We start from the raw sequence: 20,253 nt of genomic DNA, 5'->3' as shown, positions 1-20,253 counted from the left end.
GTTGTTACGGACGTTTTCCGTTGGGCAGCAAATATGGAACGATAATATTCTTGTTGCTCAAGACAAGTTTGTGGAAAATAATATATTTATTGAATGATTAAAATGATAACAACCTAGCCCTATTTATAATACTAGAATACTAGCTTAGGGAACAAGAAAACAAGATACGAAAAGATACTATGAATCAAAAGATAACTAAACAAAAGATATGGAAGATAAAATATATCTAAACTAAAGGACTACTCGTATCAGATGTCCTAGTGACGTGGCAGGAGGTGTTTTTGGGATGTCCTAGTGGATGTCCGAGTGGGATGTCCGCCCACTGGAGATGCTCTAAATTTGGTGTTTATGAGGTGTGAAGAGAAAGTCAGTCGTATTGATGATGATTGCTTAATTGTTGAATGAATTAAGTTTGAGATTGTCTCTCTCAATAATAATTAGTCAAATTTTGGCCTTGAATTAACTATGATACCACTACACCAGATGCGCTTCACATGTTGTGCCTTACATTCATTTAATTTAAACTGTTTTTTATTTGTATTTAACTTGTTCTACCTACAATTACTATACTTCACAAGTCAAAACTCGTAGATCATCCAACTAATTAAACACTTTTGATTGATGCAAGACTAAATCTAAATCCGACCTATACTAGAAGAACTAAAATTACAACGTACTAGTATTTGTTGCTTTTGATACCAAGAAGTTTAATTAGTTGGCAGACCTTCCAATAAGATTTGAATTATTTGTAGGCTTTGAGCTTATACCAACTAATAAGATCGCAATTTTTTTAATTTATGAAAAGGGAGAGTAATTAAATTTTTATCCCCCTAATTTAATTCGCGTCTTTAAATGACATAAAATATGGAGTATTACATGATAAGCCCGAAGAGGATTCAATAAGATTTGAATTATGAAATTTATTTTGTATCCAGAACTTGTTTTGTTGAATTTAAAAAGTAATTCTTGACGTGATCGACTTTAGCGTTAAAGTTAATTAATTCCCCAATATAAAGATATAAGATCTAGTAACATAGTAAAATGACGTAAGGGATGATACTAAACTTCACATTAAGACAAGGAATAAAGCTATGATTCTTAAAAATTGCGTATTCAAATTCTTATTGTATACTATTTAGGGCTGGGGAAAAATACCGAAATACCGGCCTTATCGTACCGAAAAAATATCGAAAATACCGAACTTTTGGTATACCGTGATTTTCGGTACGGTATAATACCTTACCGAAATCTTTCGGTAAGGTAACGGTATGAATTTTCATATACCGTGGTATACCGCTTCATACCGAAGTTCGGTATGTACCGTAAATTAAGGTATATACCGTAAAATATAAATTTAATAGTATAAAATGTATTTTATATATTTTTAAAATTATAAAATTTATTGTGAAATATAAATATAATTATGAATAAAATATATGTAATATATATTTTTTAAAATAAAATATAAATAATATTCTAAAAACTCAAATTATCTATTTTCATTGATGTTGAAAGTAAGGTATACCGCAAAAGTACGGTATACCGAACTTTGGTACGGTATACCAAAAATGAGGTACTGCATCGGTATGGAAATTGGTCATACCGAAAATAAGGTATGCCGAAGTTTGGTATACCGAAAATTTTGGTAAGTTAAAGGTATGATTTGTTCGCATACCGAATTTACGGTAAGGTATACGGTGTGGTGGCTTCGGTAAGGTATACCGTACCTACCCACCCCTAACTATTTGATACAAAAATAATACATCGATGAAAGTCATTATCTACGGATTTGGAGATAATTTCAAGAAATTACTATAATTATAAATATTACTTTTAGTGAAAAAATGGAATAAGTCCGTAATTCCAAAGCTTTTCCTTTATTCTCTTATTCGACGATATTGATCTAAACCCATATTCTAAGGTATGGCATAACCCTAATATGTAATGACAACTTTTTGGCTTTGATATTCCGTTAATACCCAAATTATAGATACTTTCTTTAATCGCCTTAATTAAATTAATGCATTTTAGAAGGTGCTCACTTTTTGCATCCCAATTAGATTTTGGGAGCAAGTATTGGAGAATCCATTCAATTCATGTGAGGATTTTTAAAGTAAGAAATGACATGTAATTCTCATCATTTCATAGATCTTTATTTCTACTTTGTGAGAGAATTAGTTCGATTCGATTAGTTAAATAATATTGTCGTGATAATCGACTACTTGTAGTTAATCTCTTTAATATCTAGATCAAGAAAGACTAATATTCTCCACTTGTGGTTAATATTAATGTATTTATGCATTGTATTATAATATATACATGCCGTCACCAACGATAGCCGTGTTTATTTTGATTGTTCTAAAGGAAATTAACATATAAATATATAAACTTAATTATTTTTATTTAGCAACAAAATCTTCTTTTTCCTCTTAATATTCTTAATTATCAGACATTTTTAAATCAGTCATTTTTAATGCTCAGAATCTAATCGAGGCGAGCGACACGCACAAATGGAATAGTAACATATCACTTTTCAATCACCATCGGTTTTTTTTTTTTTTTTTCGTGTTACATATTTTACTAGATATATAATTATCCACGCTTCATCTATTTTTGTCCACGATTAATACGAAATACTATAGTTTTGAATCATATACAATGTACGACACGTTATATTTATACCCGTAATATTCTTCTATAAATTTGATCGAGACATATCAATGATTTTCTCTTGAAAAAAAGTTCGAACTCGTACAATTTAAACAAATGACGATATGTTTTGTCCTTTTCATTGATTAACAAGTTTTGTGTGATCATATTGATTTGTGCTAAAATGCATAGCATAAATTAATGTATAGGCTACAGCTAGCCCATTGTTGAATAATTGAAAATGAACAAGCCTCTTGTTCTTACAAGACTAAACATTTTAATTTTTATTTTATTATACAGCCTTAATATTTAATACTCGCCCCGTTCTCTGAAAATAGAGATTTTTTCTTAATATGAAATTGGTAAATTAAGAAAGAAAGAAAAGTATAATTAAAATAGTATTAGTAGAAAATGAGACTCATATATTAGGGACATTGATTTGTATAAGAACGTTCTCTGAAAATAGAGATTTTTTCTTAATATGAAATTGGTAAATTAAGAAAGAAAGAAAAGTATAATTAAAATAGTATTAGTAGAAAATGAGACTCATATATTAGGGACATTGATTTGTATAAGAAGTTTCTCAAAATAAATGTTGTCTGCTTTTAAGGGAAGGGACGAGCAAAAATGACAAGTTTTGTTATCGTCTAAATTACAGCGCAAAAGTTCCTATTGTAAAAAAAACTGCATTCATTGAGCAAGAGATTCGTATCAACTTTAGATTATCAGGATCCGCTACACACACATCGAGCAAGAGATTCATATCAACTTTAGCCATAAATTGTTGCGTAAATGATTCTTTGTAACATTTTCATTGTTGCATAAATTGTTGAATTCGTTCTTTCTTTCTTTGTAACATCTTCACATTATTAACCTAAACCAATGTAGAGGGACTCCCACTGTGGTGTGTGTGTGTGAGAGAGAAAGAGAGAGTGGTCCATGAGATTCGGATAGAAGGATAAAAAACCAAAATCTTTATGTTGAAAAGGACAGTGTTTGGTGTTGGTCGGCTAAGTTCTGGTCATTGCAATTGGACCATTTCTTAACGAGATAGACATTTTCCCAATTTTTGCTTCTACAACTAAATGCCCTTCAAACTTTTCTTTTTAATTTTTTGGATGAATAAAAGGCCAATGGGGAATACTATGAAATTCCAAATTTTGTATCGCACGCCAAACACTATTTAGCAACCCAGTGGGATTTTAACTGTACAAATTGTTGACTTCACACATAATGAGTAGTATACGAAAGGGCTCTTTTATCTTTCTTTTATTTTTATTAAAAAATAAAAGATAAAAAACTATTTGAGTTTAAAGTTTAAACAATAGTCTAAGAAGAGAGTTATTGATATGGGCCTCATCTACTATCAACTCTAGTTTAGTTATCTAAGGAATTTACTATATCTTTATCATAGACATTAAAATATAAATACATAATTTTATTGACATTTCAATATATTGTATTGACATTTTTAATACACTACATTAATGAGTTAGCTGAGTTAAAAAGTTTGTAATATAACACACCCCTGATATACACTATTTACCATAATCCTTTTTTTTATAATATGTGAGTCTTCCATAATTTTTAACTAATCAGATTTACAAATATCTTTTACTTATACCGTTCTTTTATTTCTCATGCGAAAAAAATTAATTCTCGCTGCCTATTTCGGCTCGACGGCGAAATCCCACGACGTAACCCCCTGTTGATCATCGATCCTCGAACGCCAATCACCCGATAAGAGTAGCTCCCTATCATCTGGTGAATCTCGAGAGCTAGTTGATACGAGTCTCTATCATCTATAAACCATAGTTTAGTTATATTAGGGATTTATCATATCTTTCTCATGGAATATATGCTTAGGATATTATTATACTCTCTCCGTCCCAAAAAAGATGTCACATTTGTGGAACGGCACGGGATTTTAGGAAGTTTTGTTTGGTGTGTTAGATGAAGAGAGAAAATATAATTTTTATATTAATGCGAAAGAGAACTTTTTCCAAAAATAGAAATGTATGGCATCTTTTGTGAGACAAACTAAAAAGGAAAGTGTGACATCTATTATGGGACGGAGGGAGTACAATTTATTTTACCTTATTTCCGTATGATATTTTTCACTCATCTACTTTTTTCTCTCATACTTTACTCTCTTTCCACTTAGAGCATCCGCAACGGTGGCAGTCGTCGCCACCGCCGTCCGCGCCGCTGGAACGGATGTGTCTCGCCGCCGCTGCGCTCGCGCCAGCGAGCAGCTGACGTGTCGCGCGGCGATTGGGCAACGGCATAGCCGTTGCCTTTAAATGTTTTTTTAATTTAAAATCGGTTTTAAATTAAAAAAACTGATAAAAAATAAAAAAAAATTCACTTCCCAAAAATATTATAACCGTTTATCACCGTTTTTTACACTGTTTTTTATTTTTTATTTATTTTTTTCCCCCCAAAAATACACACTTTCATCTATAAATACCCTCACTTTCACACCCAAAAATTCACATCAAACTACACAATTCTCATCTTCATTCTCCAATATCCATTCTCATCTTCATTCTCCCATATCCATTCTCATCTTCATTCTCCCATATCCATTTTCATCTTCATTCTCTCATACCCTAACAATGTCCGGCCAAGGCGATGACAACCCGCCCTCTCACGGTTGGAACCCCGAATGGTTTGGTGCACAACCGTTTCCTAGTCCGGAAACGGACTATTCGGCCCCTCCTCTCACCCAAGATTCGGCCATTCCGGGTGGCTACCGGCCATACCCAATAGACGACCAAGGTGCCTCCGAAGGGCGATACGGGTGGACACCGGAGCCTGGCCGACCGCCCCCTCCCAAACTCCGCCGGCTCCTACTCGTAGCGGTGTCCGAACACCGTACACTCCGGCGGAGATGGATAAATTGTTCAAGGCGTACTTCGAAATCTCCGAAGATGCGGCGGTTGGCACGAACCAATCCGGCGATCACTTTTGGTGGCGCGTCTCTCGCCGGTACAATGCAAACCGGCCGCCGGGAACTATCGAGCGCAACGAGAGTATGGTGCGCAACTGCATCGGTCGAGCCAACGAAGAAATTGGCAAGTTTAATGGCTATTTCCTCCAGGAGTCGCGGAATGCCGGGAGCGGCCGGAGCGAGGTCGACATCATCACTGCCGCATTGAGCACCTACCAATCCTTGAACGGTAAGTCGTTCAAGTACCTCAACGTTTGGCAGGAAACGCGGTTCCACACGAGGTATATGGGAGGCGTAACATCCTCCTCGAGCGGCTCCTCCAAACGGTCAGGGTCGGTATCCCTATCCGGCTCCGGCTCCGAAGAAGTGGCTAGCCAACTCGCCGGAGCTAACTTGGGTAGCCCCGACGCCGGACCAAGCGGTTCCCAACGCCGACCGCAAGGAAGGAAGAAGGCGGCGGCTGACCGCCGGCGCTCCGCGACTCCATCGGCCCCCGCCCCCGAACCCGCACCCTATGTTCCACCTCTACCCCCGAACAACTCGTTGTGGGCCCTTTTGGCCCAACTCAATATGGCCGATATGTCAACTATGACCCCCACGCAACTTCAAACGCACGAGGACATGATATTGGGTCTCAAAAAACAATTAGGGTTGGTGCCGCCGGATGCGTAGTCTTCCTCGGGTAATATTAGCCAATAATCATGTAATTTTTAATTTTTAGGAGTTTAATTATGTAATTTTTAATTTTTAGTATTTTATTTATGTAATTTTTAATTTTTAGGATTTTAATTATGTAATTTTTAATTTTTAGGATTTTAATTATGTCTTTTTTATTTTATTTGTAATTTGTAATATTTATTGTGGTTTTTTAATGAATTTTATTATTATGGAAATATTTTTGTGTAATTGAATTTTAAATTAATTGTGCTCGTCCTTGCGGAAGAGCACAGCTGTGGGTGTTGTGCTCTTGCCAGAGAGCAGGCAGAAAAAGTGGGGTCGGGCCAACAGCCGTGTCGCTGGCAAGAGCACGGTTGTGGATGCTCTTAACTCTAAATTATCTATTTCATAAATCTCGTGTTCAAAAGAAGTGTCACGTCAATGCGAATTTCATTGGTTATAAATTTCTGAAAATAATTAAAACTCTTGTTTGGAGGTAGAAGAGTCAATATGAAGAGCTTGGGTCAAATCTATTAGTATAAAGGTAAGTTAACGTAGTTTCTCAATCAGAATCAAGAATCTCCCTTTGTTTCTAGTCCAAAAGAGCCAGACCATCCATCCTAAACTTTTTGAATTTTTTTCATTTTTAGTGGAAAAAAGTTATTCCCTCCGTTTCTTCATAGTTGAGTATTTTTCCATTTCAGGAAGTTTCTTCATAGTTGAGTCATTTCCATATATAGTAATTATTTTCTCTTTCTTACTTTACTCTCTCTTACTTTTTCTCTCTACTTTATTCACTTTCTACTTTATTCTCTCCACTTTTTTTCTCTCTTACTTATTTTATCTATTTATTCAACATTCAACATCCCTTTCTTAAACTCCGTGCCGAAAAGTTTCGCCTCAACTATGGTGAAACGGAGGGAGTACTATATTTCAATCACCCCATTCACACACTTGTGTGAAAAGACCTCCTATTTTCCCCGAAAAAACTTTTACATAGCTAACAAGATTCTCGAAAATTTTATGCAATTTCTTGGTTCAATGGTTCTATCAATGTACTCCCTTACATATATAAATGTAAGAAAGAATATATTTATAATTACATTTAGGAAAAAATAAACCAAAATTGTCATAACCTATTGGGATATATAAAATCCTAGAATTATGTATATGGAATAATGGAATATGGATAGACATTAATTGTAAATTGTAAATGATAGATCATGTTAACACGCGACAATATAGGGAGTATGATTTAATGTTAGGATGATTTTTTATAATAGCCTTGAGGATATCTATATATGGTGATCATACATTTGTTTCACGAGTACTACTAACTAATTAGTCGTCTTATTTATATTTCACTGCCTCAATATTAAGGGGAATTTATTGTGTAAATATATTTACTTGAAGTGTGATCTTGATTATTAGTGTTACATACATATATACATACTACTATAGTATCATATGCCAATATTTTCTAAATATTAATGCAACTCAGACTTTGATTCCTTCAATTAATATTGTTAGATTCCTCTAGTCCATGATCTCTTGAAAGCAATACTATGATAAATTGTTTTCTTGCAAGATTTTGTGATGGCAGCCAGCTAAGATAAATGTGGATATCGTTTCGTGACAAAATCCCTTTAGTTTGTTAAGGTACCACTTTGAAATACAACTACTATTAGTTATTTTCGATTACTCTTTTTTTTATACTACATGATATCATAAATTAATTTTTTATGGGGATGAGGATTTCTAGAATTCGCAAAATATTCTCCCATATAGGGTGGGGTTGTGCATGGAGATAATCGCATAAATTCAGGATTCTACTCAATCCGAAAGCCTTCTTTATTTGAACAAATACAATGCCTTAAAAAATTCTATAATTAATAATACTATACTAAATTTGAAAATTGGTCTATTACATTTGCATAAAACACTTCTTGATCATATACATGAAGCATTGTGTTATATTTTGGTCCTAAATAATATGTTTAGGTCTATATTTAATGATTCCGTTAAAAATTAACGGTCAACCTCATTTTGACCTAATTGATAAGTTAAATACATGCAAAAACATACTCCCTCCGTTCCTGAAAAGTTTAAACTATTTCTTTTTTAATTCGTCCCTAAAAAGTATAAACTTTCTAATTTTGGAAATTTATTTCTCTCTAATGAGGTGAGACTCATTCTCCACTAACAATACTTTAAAAACTTTTTTTTCTATCTCTCTCTTACTTTTTCAATTATGCATTACAACTCGTGTCGAACCAAATGTTACTCTTTGAAGACGGAGGGAGTATTATCTAGGACCAAAAGCCAATACACTTAAAATTTGTAGTACTAGATTTTTGTACAAATATACATGACTTAATTTTGGACTTTAAAACGCGGTGACCATTAATTTTTAACAAAATTTATGGATCAAAACGTATTATTTAGGATCAAAAGCTGACACGTATACGATTAAAGAATTTTTTTTTCAAGTGTACGTAATCAATTTAACTTTAAACTTAAGACTATCATGGTAGATGTGAGGCAATTTAGAATCGTAACTAGATGTACATGTTGCATACATATACAGATAATAATGTATTAAAAAATTAACACATCCTTAGGTGTTTACAGCAACTAAGTTACCATAAAAATTTTAAATTCTACTACTATTGAGTGATTTTCATCCGCTGCTAAATTCCATATTTCGCGAGATTTTTGTAGTGAGAGCGCCACATGTCACCTGCTTTTAGCCAAAAATTGGAGGACAAGGGTGTATCAGTCTTTTTAAACAAATCTAAGATAACTCAAAATGTTAAATTTGTCATAATTTCTTTGATTTAAATTATTTTTAAAATGTTATATAATAAATTAAAGATAATTTTATAAATATTTTAACAAAATCCTAATTGTATATGTTTCGGCAAATTCTTTTTTGTACGAAAATTTGTATTTGTACAGATTCCTATCAGTATACATGTCCTAAACTTATGTGTCCAATAATGCCCCTTCGCAAGAATTCGTATGCTGGTTTTGTAAATTTCATTACTATATTCCAAAATCGATTCTATAAGAGAGCAGTTGACCTAATACTGATAATATTAAATCATCATCTTAGATAATAACCAAGAACTAATATAAGCTAGCATATGGTATGACAATCAAATAGTATAAATAATGACACACGTGACAATATTATCAAAATAATTCTAGTTTAAAGTGATATTTTAGTCATTTCACCCACAATTAGTTTTAATATTTAACTTTTTTCATCGTATAAAATGTCATATCATTATAAAAATTACTTTCTCTTTTCAAAAAATAACTCCAAATTTTAAATTTCACAACTTTCTTACTTTAAATTATTTTTTTGAAAACACAACTAAAAATATAATTTTATTAGAATTCTAACAAAATCATACTTACACTTTGTTTATGTGAAGATATTTGCATAATCATTTAAAAATAGTTTTTACTAAGAATTATGATGATACTTATATACTGTTACAATAATATTATACAGCTATTGTGATAATATTGTACAATTAGTATGATGAGAATGTATAATAAAGTATAATTGATGTGATGATATTGTATAACAAGTATGATACCTAGTGTGATGACAATGTATAATTAATATGATGACATTGTACAGCTCATGTGATAACTTTGCAAATATATTATTTTACAGAAACATTGTAAATTTTTATTGTGAATATATCAAATTAGGGTTCGTTAGCTAAGGTAGTTATGTGAGAAAATCGTAAATATGTATATTGATATTGTGTGTGAATGAAACAGATATTGTCGGTGAAGGAAGCTCAGGCCACCCGCAACGAGTGACGCGTGGTGGCTCGTAACCCGTCACGCCGGGACGAGATCGCGGCGAGACGCGTTGCAGCGTCCCGTCTCGTCCGCAGCCCGCCGAGCGTCCCGTCCCGCCGAGACGGATGGCGAGCCGTCTCGCCACGCGCCAGCGCCATGCGTGACGCCCACTCACCGGCCCGCGAATGGGCATCGTCACTCTGATGCAATAAATCATTTTTTAAAAATTAAAATTAAAAAAAAATAATAATAAAAATAAAAAATAAAAAACGGTAATATTACCGTTATTATTACCGTTTTTTCTTTTTTTTTATTTTATTTTTTTACTCTATAAATACTCCTAATTCATCCTCATTTCACACACAAATACACATCTATTCTTCCCAAATCATCTCCATTTCCTCTCCAATTTTCATCTAACCTCTTATCACAAAATGTCCGGCGACGGAAACTCTGGTGGTGGCGGCTCCGGTGGGTTTAACATCAACGCGTTCGGCGACGGGGGGCATGTACAATGTCCTGGGTGGTTCCGGTTCGTCGACGCCGGGGTACCAACCACCCCATTTTGATGTGGATGCATACGCCCGTCCCTCCGCCCCGAGGTATTCGCAGGGATTATCCCAGATTCGGGAGGATTATTCGGCTGAACCCACTCCGGAAGGAGGCCGAGGCGGTGGAAGCTCCAGGGCGGAGGCGGAGGCGGACGAGGAGGAGGATCTAGGCCGGCATCCGTACATCCCCAAGGAAACGCTGGCTGTGTACAACGCCTGGATCAGCGTCTCGTAGGATCCCATTGTTGGGAATCAACAATCCCGGAAGTGCTTCTGGAAAAAGGTCAACGAGGCCTACCACGAGATTAAGCCGAAGGTGTCCCGCCGCCGCACATTTAAGATGATCCGCGCTCACTTTGACCGAGTCGACAGAGAGGTCAAAAAATTATGCGCCATCTACAAGAGTGAAGCGGCCCATTACCAAAGCGCAGCCACGGGAGCCGACATTTTGAGGTCGGCTTTGCGAGTCTACTTCGACGACACCGGCAAACAATTCAAACATGTCGATGTTTGGGAGGTCGTCAAAAACGAGGAAAGGTGGACCGGCGGTGTCCGGTCCAACTCGGGCTCGACCTCGAAGCGCACGAAGCACACGGCGGGTGGCCTATACTCGTCTAGTGAGGGTGGTTCGGGCAGCGCCGCACAAGAGTTTGTCTCGCAGGAGGTTGAGGGCACGGCAGATGATGCCGGGGTTCCTCCCGTGGGCGCCGTCGGCTGCAAGGGAGAAATGCGGCGAAGGCGGCTAGAGGGATGAGGGGCCGAGCCGAATCAAGCCAGGCTGGCTCGGGCTTGGGGGCACCCTCAAACTCCCTAATGTCCATGTACATGACCGCCACAATGGCGGACACTTCCAGCATGACGCCTCCCCAATACCAAGCCTATCTTGCCGGAATTGAGTTTATGGCAAGACAACTTGGTATTCCGCCTCCCGGTGGCTTCAGTGCACCTCCACCGCCTTCGGGGGATGATTCGCCGGCGGAGTAGTTTTTTCTATTTTCTATAAAATTATTTTTTAAATTATGTAATTTTTATTTTTTTGAATTTTAAGTTGTATTTTTATTTTATGTTGTAATTTTATTTTATTTAATGAAGTGTGTTTTTATTAATTGAATTTGTTGGAAATAAAAATAAAAAATGAAATTGAATGAATAGTAATTTAAGAGACGGTTAAGGGACGGATAAGAGAATGAGGGTTGCAGGTTCCGTCCCTTAATTAAGAGATGGAGTAAAAAAGTATAGTGGAGTCCAAAAATAGTAATTTAAGAGACGGTTAAGGGACGGATAAGAGACAGCGTTGCAGATGGCCTTATAGTACTATACATGCATACTGATATATCTTTCTATATAGCTATACTGACATAAAAAAATTGCTATGGCGTGTATTGATATTATGTGTGAATGAAACCGATACTTTTATAGCATGTGCTAAATTTCCCTTCTGTATAATTGAAAATTGCTATGCTATATCCTAAAAATGAAAAGTTATTCTTAATTTATTACTCATGACTTTTATTTTTCCGCTTACTTTATCAACATTTTCTCTTTATCTTTTCAATTTTACCCACTTTATCTTATCCTCTTTTATATTTTATCAATTTCGTATTAAATTTTATATCTTTTATTAAAAATAAGATTATTTTTTTATGGACGGAGTAAGTGAGTAATTTGGGTAGCATTTAAAACATGAAAAAAAGAAGAAAACTTGAAATTCCGGTAAAGAAATATATCTGGAATATTTTATCTAAAATTTGCAAATATGACACTCTAAAAATTCTAGCGGTCTACCGATCGATTTGTCCTTTGTCTTATGCTACACTTGCAACTTTTGAATATGACAATTCTTTTTTATATTAGAAAAAAGGTGCTAGTCGCCCTAAAGGTAACAATTCTAATTCTCACATATACTAATATTTTTCTCAATTTAGATGATAAATTTTTAGCATATATGGGTTCCACAAGGTATCTATATCGACTTGACACCGTCCCATAATTGTTCTAAAAAATTAAATAGTGGTAGTACTATATTAAATAAATTTAAAAAATCCCTATACTCACCCACGTGAACAAGATACATGCATGAAACATTAATTTGATTTAAGATATTATGCTTTTCTTTGCTAAAGCTTAATCTTATTCTCTCAAATCTAATTAATACTCCACGTGTCTCAAACTAATTAATCAAGTCTTTCAACTATTCACGTATACTATAGTTGTCTAATGACAGCTGTTATTTTTACTCCTCCCTTATTCACTGAATCAAATGTGTACACATAGAATAGAAAAGTAAAAAAAAATAGACTCGCCAATATTATAGCACGATATAGTAGATACAAAAATAAAATACTAAAAAATTGAAATAGACATATATGCCTTGTAGTATTACATCACGAAGAATCTAAATTCTAATACAGCTGCCCCTATATAAACTCATGCAAATTAACCATTTCCCACATCGAAACAAAATCCTCACTTTCACTTACATATTTATTCCAATAATGTCCGGCGTTTGGGTGTTCAAGAATGGGGTGGTCCGGCTGGTGGAGAACGGTGGCAGCGACAGTCCTCGCCGGAAAGTGATGGTCCACGTGGCATCGGGTGAAGCCATCACATCGTACTCGGTTCTTGAGAGAATCTTGTTTTCACTAGGGTGGGAGAGGTACTACGATGATCCGGAGCTGCTGCAGTTCCACAAGAGATCTACGGTGCACCTCATCTCTCTCCCCCGAGACTTCAACAAGTTCAAATCCATTCACATGTACGACATCGTTGTCAAGAATCGAAACGAGTTCGAAGTCAGAGACATGTGATGTCATGTCATCCTTCTTAATTAATTACTATATATTATGATTTGTGTGTGTGTGTGTGTGTTAATAATTAAGTTGTTGAGTTTGTTGTGTTCGTAGTTTAATTAGAGAATTAGAGTTATTGTTTGTTTTGTACAAAATGGTTGTCTACTAATTACGTTGTTTAAGTTTGTAATGAATTGGTTGTGTGAGATGATTTATGTAAGGTATTCAATTGGCTCTGACCATTTGATGTCACATTTATTCCAACAATAATTTAATTTAGTATGAGAACTACTTTATGTTTTTCATTTAATGCACACCCCATTAACTTGGAGGTTGGATTATCAGGTTAGAATACTTGAATCCAAGTACAATCAAGAAGGTGGTCAATGCTCCAAGTCTTTTCGAAGACACAAGTGAGATTTTTTGTGTGTGTAAAAAAGAGGTCTCGACTTATTCTCTTCTAGGAAAACATATAAAATGGGAGAAACTGATTGCAGGTTGAGTTACAAAGCAATCTTGAATTAATTATTTTTATTCCAATAAGTATTTCTCGTTGGAGCTAGCTAGCTAGGGATAAATGCCATAAATGGAAACTTGTCCTTAATTAGAAAAAAATATTCCAACTAATTAAGCGTACATTTTGGGTACGAGCAATCTTAGCCTCTAAAATCTCAACATCTATCTTTTGTTGTTCAAGCTACACTTGTTGCATAAGAATTATTGGAGAGAGAGATAGAGAGAACAACCAATAAGCATAAACCAAAATTTCTGCTTATGTTTTTGGTTTCAAGAAGATTCTGTTGATTCTTGATAATTCCAATTCATAATGCAAATCCATATCCATCATGGATAGAAGATTCAAATGAAAAAAATTAGTCTTGTTAAGATTTCTTCCATAGCTATATATGTACAAATTTGAAACACGGTAAAGTTGAGGGTCCAAATTAAGCTTCTTCCATATCTATAACCAGCCGTAGAAAAGTCCTATGAATTCAACCATAAAAAAGTTCTTCAAAGGCTGCATAAAACATATCTCCATAATTTCAACTAGATTCCCAGATTCTGCCCAAAATTATATTCCAAATTCTAGTGCGAAAATGTCCTATTAATTCAAACAATGTATAGTACTCCTATAGATTAAGCCATTGTGAAATTTTATATGAAGATAAAAGGCTTATCAAATAATACCTCTAATATAGAGTTACTTGGACAGTAAACCCTTTTCCAAAGCCCACTCCTTTCCTGAATGGGCTTCTATGACATTTCACTCTCCTTCTAGTAATCATTTGTAGAGATAAAAAGTGGAGTACTTGACTTAATAATAAATATATGTTGTACTATTTTTTAGATATATGTACCTATTGTTTTGTGATATTTCTGTCTTATCCTATCCAAGAAGTATGGGACGAGAGAGTTCTGTATTTACCCCTCTTCTTGCAAAAGGTTGAAACCCAACCCCTAGGGCCCCCCACATTTCGGCCCGACAGTATTGTCAGGGGTGTTCAGTCAGGGTATGCAGTTGCCCGCTAAGGTGGAGGGTCGTAAACCACTGTCCTTCCTGAAGTCCACCTCCCAAGACCTGACACTTGTGTCTGAGAGATGTTACAACTACACAGCAGTAGTGGGAATCGATCCTTGGCCATTCTTGCAAATCTGCCCCTCCATAACCAACTGCGCTGCCCACCCCTCTTGAGCTTGATTTTGACTGCTAACAGCTTTTCTCACACTCATGCCGTGCATACATTTTTCCATTTGCATGAAACTTATTTCAATTATTTATTTCCTAGCTACTGCAATATTTATTGTCTTTTCATGCATGGCTGGAAGCATTGATCATTCAGCCACTAGTTCTGATACTCAGATTCGATCTCTACCCCCATCATCCAATTTATCTTTCTATAAAGACAGAGTGAGTACCCACAAACAAGAATCCCTAATTAAAGTGTGTGTGTGTGAGAGAGAGAGAGAGAGATGCATTAGAATAAGATGGGCTCTCATGTACTTTGCTCAAAATTCAATCTTGTTAGTAAGGATATAGTAATATATTAATCCATAAGTTGATGTTCTCATTAATAATTTTTCGTACATAGATCCTTCTCCTATACATGTATTATATGTGAACAATTTTTTGGAAGAATATGATGTGCGAAGGTTCTTGAGAACCCAATAAGACAAAGATCAAATATATTAGAATTTGTGTAGGATTTATTTACTCACTATGGCAATACAATACAATGCCCAAACCTCAAGAAAATATCATGCTTGCAACTTTTAGTTATTCAATAAAAGAAAGAACCTAGTTCTAGCCCATAGGTACAAAAGAAAAAAAAGCAACAATTCAATTCCATATATAGCTTATTCCCTAGCTTAAATACACAAAGTTTCTCCACCTATTTACACACATCTTTTCCCAAAAGAAAAAAAAATTCCACAATACATACATATCTAAACCTAAAACCCCTATATATATCCCCACATTCAACACATTCACCATCTTCTTCAATTGAGTATCATACAGTATAGTGCATGAATAATGTCTGGCGTTTGGGTGTTCAAGAACGGTGTGGTTCGACTGGTGGAGAACGCTGGAGAGTGCCACAGCAAGAAGATGCTAATACATGTGGCCTCAAATGAGGTGATGGCATCATATGCTGTGTTGGAGAGGAAATTGTTGCAGCTTGGATGGGAGAGGTACTATGATGATCCTGATCTGCTGCAGTATCACAAGAGATCAACGGTCCATCTCATCTCTCTCCCCAAAGATTTCAACAAGTTCAAATCCATGCACATGTATGACATCGTTGTCAAAAATCGAAATGAGTTTGAAGTAAGAGATCTTTAGTGATATGAGATGATCAACTAAGTTTAATTTCTAGGGTTTGTTTTTGTGTGTGTGTGTTTGTTTGTTTTACTTTGTGTGTTTTAACTAGGGATGATCGTCTCTTTATTGTATTATATCTTCTTGATTTGGGTTTGTATTGTAAGAAAAATGGAATAAGGGGTATGGAGATTATATTGTAGGAATTTGACGTAGTGAACTTACAAGATTGTCTAGTTTGGAATTTTCAAGATAAATAAAGAGAGTGGTGTTTTTTATATATGCCATAGTACTTGTTACCTAAATAATACTCCATCTATTCCATGTTAATAGAGGTGTTTCATCATTTTCTACACCCGTTTTGAAAAAATAATATAATAAAAAGTTAAAGTGGAGAAAAAGTAAAGTAAGAGACAGAATAATGTTGAGGAGGGTCTTCTGAACATTATTCTCTCTCTTAATTTACTTTTTCTCTACTTTAACTATTTATTGGAGTATTATTTTTTCAAAATGAGTGCAGAGAAAAGTCTCTATTATGGTGAAATGGAGAGAGTATATATTATTGTTGATATAAAGAATGAATCGTGATTGGTTTGATTTTGTTTATATCTTTTTATCGATTTTTCCACCAACTAAGTAATTTTCTAGAATATTGAGTACATCTAGATTAATTTTCTTATTCTTTTCTTTGTAGTAGTATTAGTTACTATTAGTACAGTATCATTTACGAATTCTTTTCTTTGTAGTATTAATGATAGAGAACCAATAATAAGATTTAAAAAAACCGAATTTGTTGAGAATGGGGTGATTTTTAAAAATAATACTAGCAGTAATATAAAGTACTCCAGTCCTTCGTCCCATCATAAGCAAGTCACATCTTTTAGACCTGAGATTTAAGAAATTGATATTTAAAGAGTTAAGTGGAGAGAGAACAAGAAAATACTCCCTCCGTCCATAAAAAATAGTCTCAATTATGGACGGTACTTGTTTTAATGAGAAAATTGGTAAAGTAAGAATCAGGGAGAAACAATATGTAAAGGGAGTAAGAAATATTGCATAAAAACTGTTGAAAAAACTATTTAACCGTTGCTATATGAAAAGGCATAAAAACTGTTGAAAAAACGATTGACTTTAACTGAGAGTAATGGAAAATTTCTATGCCATATGTATAGATTTGAAATGCTGAAGATGTATAAATAAGTTGTTCAGAAATATCAATAATGCTACCACATGCACATTAATAGGTGCCGTCGATGGAATGTAGGAGATGATTCCTAGTTTGCTTGTGTACTCTACTTTTATTTCCTGTTCTACTTATAGGAATCACAAATTCCAAACTTGGTTTATGTATATTGTTCTCCGAAATTCTAATGATTTTAATATATAGAATAGTAATGTACGTACCATGGATCAAGTAAAAAAATAATTAAAAATGTTTTTTTTTAAAGGAGGATCAACGATGGTTCCCTATCTACGCCCGAAGTGACTCGGACCCCTGGCCTAACGGTCGGAGGTGAAGCGTCTTACCACCGAGCTGTGCTTCGTTGTCTGGGTGGGAACAAACGAGTCCACCTACCTCCCCAAGCACGGGTCCAGGCCGCCTCCCCCAAACATGGGTACATGCTACCTCCCCCAGCTCTTGGATCCAGGCCAGTGAACCCATCACTCCCAAGGGAAATTAATCCCCGAGATGCGCCTCCCAGGGGTCGAACTCGTGACCTCCAGGATGGACACGGTATCCAGCGCCCTTTACCGCTAGGCCAAGAGTGAAAAATGTGCATGATTCACTATATTAGAAAAAGAAATTTCAAAATTGAAGGTGGCTAATATTTATGGACGATCCAATAATGAAAAATAGAACTATTGATTATAGATGAATATAATATTATTAGCCTATATAGAAAAAACAAATTAAGTAACGATATTCCAGAGAGGCGGCGGATGTGCACCTAAACCTTAACTGTTGCTCTCTGAAAGACACTGATCGGTGTCCATGTCCCCTTGAAAAGGCAGGACGGTAGATCCACTTTATATTGATCTGTAATTAAGTATAATATTGCTTTCTTAATCTGGTAATAGGATTCTCGTTTTGTTATTTTTGGTCTGTCTGTCAATAAAGATTTTTAACTGTAATCTATAAGTAGGTTTCACATTCCACTAATTCGTTTCACTTAGAGGTCTTGTGTTGGACTTGGGTGAGTGACTTTGTCAGTAGCCTTTTCTTGAGATCTTAGATAAAAGTGTGCACCGTGAAAGATTAGTGTATGTGCTAGATTGGGCCTTACTATTCTTACATCTTTTGCTCTAAACTGCTTTTGTTTTTGCAGATTTTGTGTGTTGTAGTGTAGATATGTAACTTTCACCTGTATTTTTTATTTATATTTGTTGCAATCAGTCTGATAGTCGTGTGACTGACAAAAGTTGTTTGTAAATCTTGTGAGACCGATCCTTGCATTAGTTATAAGAGCCTAACAACCAAAAATAACTATATCCAATTAGCAAATATTAGGACAATATTTTTCAATGATCATGTGACATTGTTTTGTGTTGGCAGATTCCTACTTTAAAACCTCCCTCCTTGACAAAGATGCTTCCCACCCCTAAAGACAATTAAAATGTCCAACTAAATTTCTAAAACTAAAGAAAGGCTAAAGAAAAACATATTCCCCCTAAACCTAATGTGGAAGACAGCCCTATTTTTCCATACAAGTTAAGCTACTACAATATTTTTATAGACAGGAAAGAAAACTTTTTTTATTCGGTCTCGAAGAATTCTATATAAAAGAATGGTCTATACTAGTATTTCCTTATGCTTGAAGAGGATTTGCAGCCCACCATGTTTTCTGGAATTAGGACTATTTTTTCCCCCTACCCCCGCGCGTTCCTACTTCCTACTCCTACGTAGGGGTGGGTAAAAATATCGAAAAAAATGCATATCACTCGTATCCTACCAAAAATTATTGAATTTTTAGCATACTGTAATTTTCAGTAGAGTACGATATCGTACGGTAAGTTTTCGATACCGTAACGGTATGAATTTCCTATACCGTGGTACATCTAAAATACGGTATATACCCATATTACCGGTATACCGAAAGTCTGAAATATATATCGAAATCAATACGTTTCGAATTAACGATATATAGTGTATATACCAATTAAAATAATAGTAATAAAATTTAATATTTTGGATTAAAACCATAAATATATCCGTTAATAATTTATAAATCATTTATAAATTTATTTATATATTTTTCGGTATAAAGTTGTGCGAAACGGTATAACGGCTTCCGAAGTTCGGCATGATATACTAAAATATTGATACGGTAACCGTAGTGATACTACTCATACTGAAAGTTTGGTATGCTAAAATTTTCGAAATGGTAATAGTATGGAATTCTTTCATAATGATATTTTTGATACGGTATAATGTATAACATTGTCAATACAAAACAAAATAACCGCAACATCAGAAAGAATTTTTATGCCTCCGGAAATTATAAGGCCCCTTTTGTAACTCCAAAACAAAAGAACTGCAACTTCAAAGTATCCAAATTGCTTTGGCAATTTCCAGTTTCAAAATCCTTTCCTCCGTCCCTAATAATTTATCACCATTTGATCCGACACGGATTTTAAGAAATGTAATAGAAGTGTTTTGAAAAAGTTAATGGAATGTGAATCCTACTTTTATATGGAGTATTAATTTTATAATAAAATGTGAGCGAGAATGATTTACTAGAATGTGAGGTCCACTACCAAATATAGTGAGTAGTAAAAGCGAAATGTGACAAATTTTTTGGGATAAATAGTGTTAAAGGGACAGAGATATTACCATATTTTAACTTAAATTTATTCAATATTGATTTTTCGGGCTTTTTAAGTTTTCCTGATTTTTGGCAATTCTGTTTAGATTTTCAAAGTTCATATAATTCGATTTGATATTTTTTGGACCAAGAGTTGAATGCTTAAGGTAATTTTAGGAGGGGGGGGGGCTGTCTTTAGTTTAGTCGTAGA

At 34.8% G+C, this 20,253-nt stretch overlaps 2 protein-coding genes across 2 annotated transcripts; both read left to right on the top strand.

The window, feature by feature from the left end:
- Positions 1-13,075: 13,075 nt before the first annotated feature.
- On the top strand, positions 13,076-13,660 carry LOC121793937 (flowering-promoting factor 1-like protein 3). The gene has a single exon (XM_042191959.1). The coding sequence runs from the start codon at positions 13,128-13,130 to the stop codon at positions 13,437-13,439; it is 312 nt and encodes a 103-aa protein (XP_042047893.1). The 5' UTR covers positions 13,076-13,127; the 3' UTR covers positions 13,440-13,660.
- Positions 13,661-15,848: 2,188 nt separating this feature from the next.
- Positions 15,849-16,500, top strand: LOC121794008 (flowering-promoting factor 1-like protein 3). The gene has a single exon (XM_042192019.1). The coding sequence runs from the start codon at positions 15,955-15,957 to the stop codon at positions 16,261-16,263; it is 309 nt and encodes a 102-aa protein (XP_042047953.1). The 5' UTR covers positions 15,849-15,954; the 3' UTR covers positions 16,264-16,500.
- The last annotated feature ends 3,753 nt before the right edge of the window (positions 16,501-20,253 follow it).

The sequence above is a fragment of the Salvia splendens genome, chromosome 3 (assembly GCF_004379255.2).
Source record: "Salvia splendens isolate huo1 chromosome 3, SspV2, whole genome shotgun sequence".
Classification (NCBI taxonomy): domain Eukaryota; kingdom Viridiplantae; phylum Streptophyta; class Magnoliopsida; order Lamiales; family Lamiaceae; genus Salvia; species Salvia splendens.
This window is presented reverse-complemented; position numbering and strand designations above follow the sequence as displayed.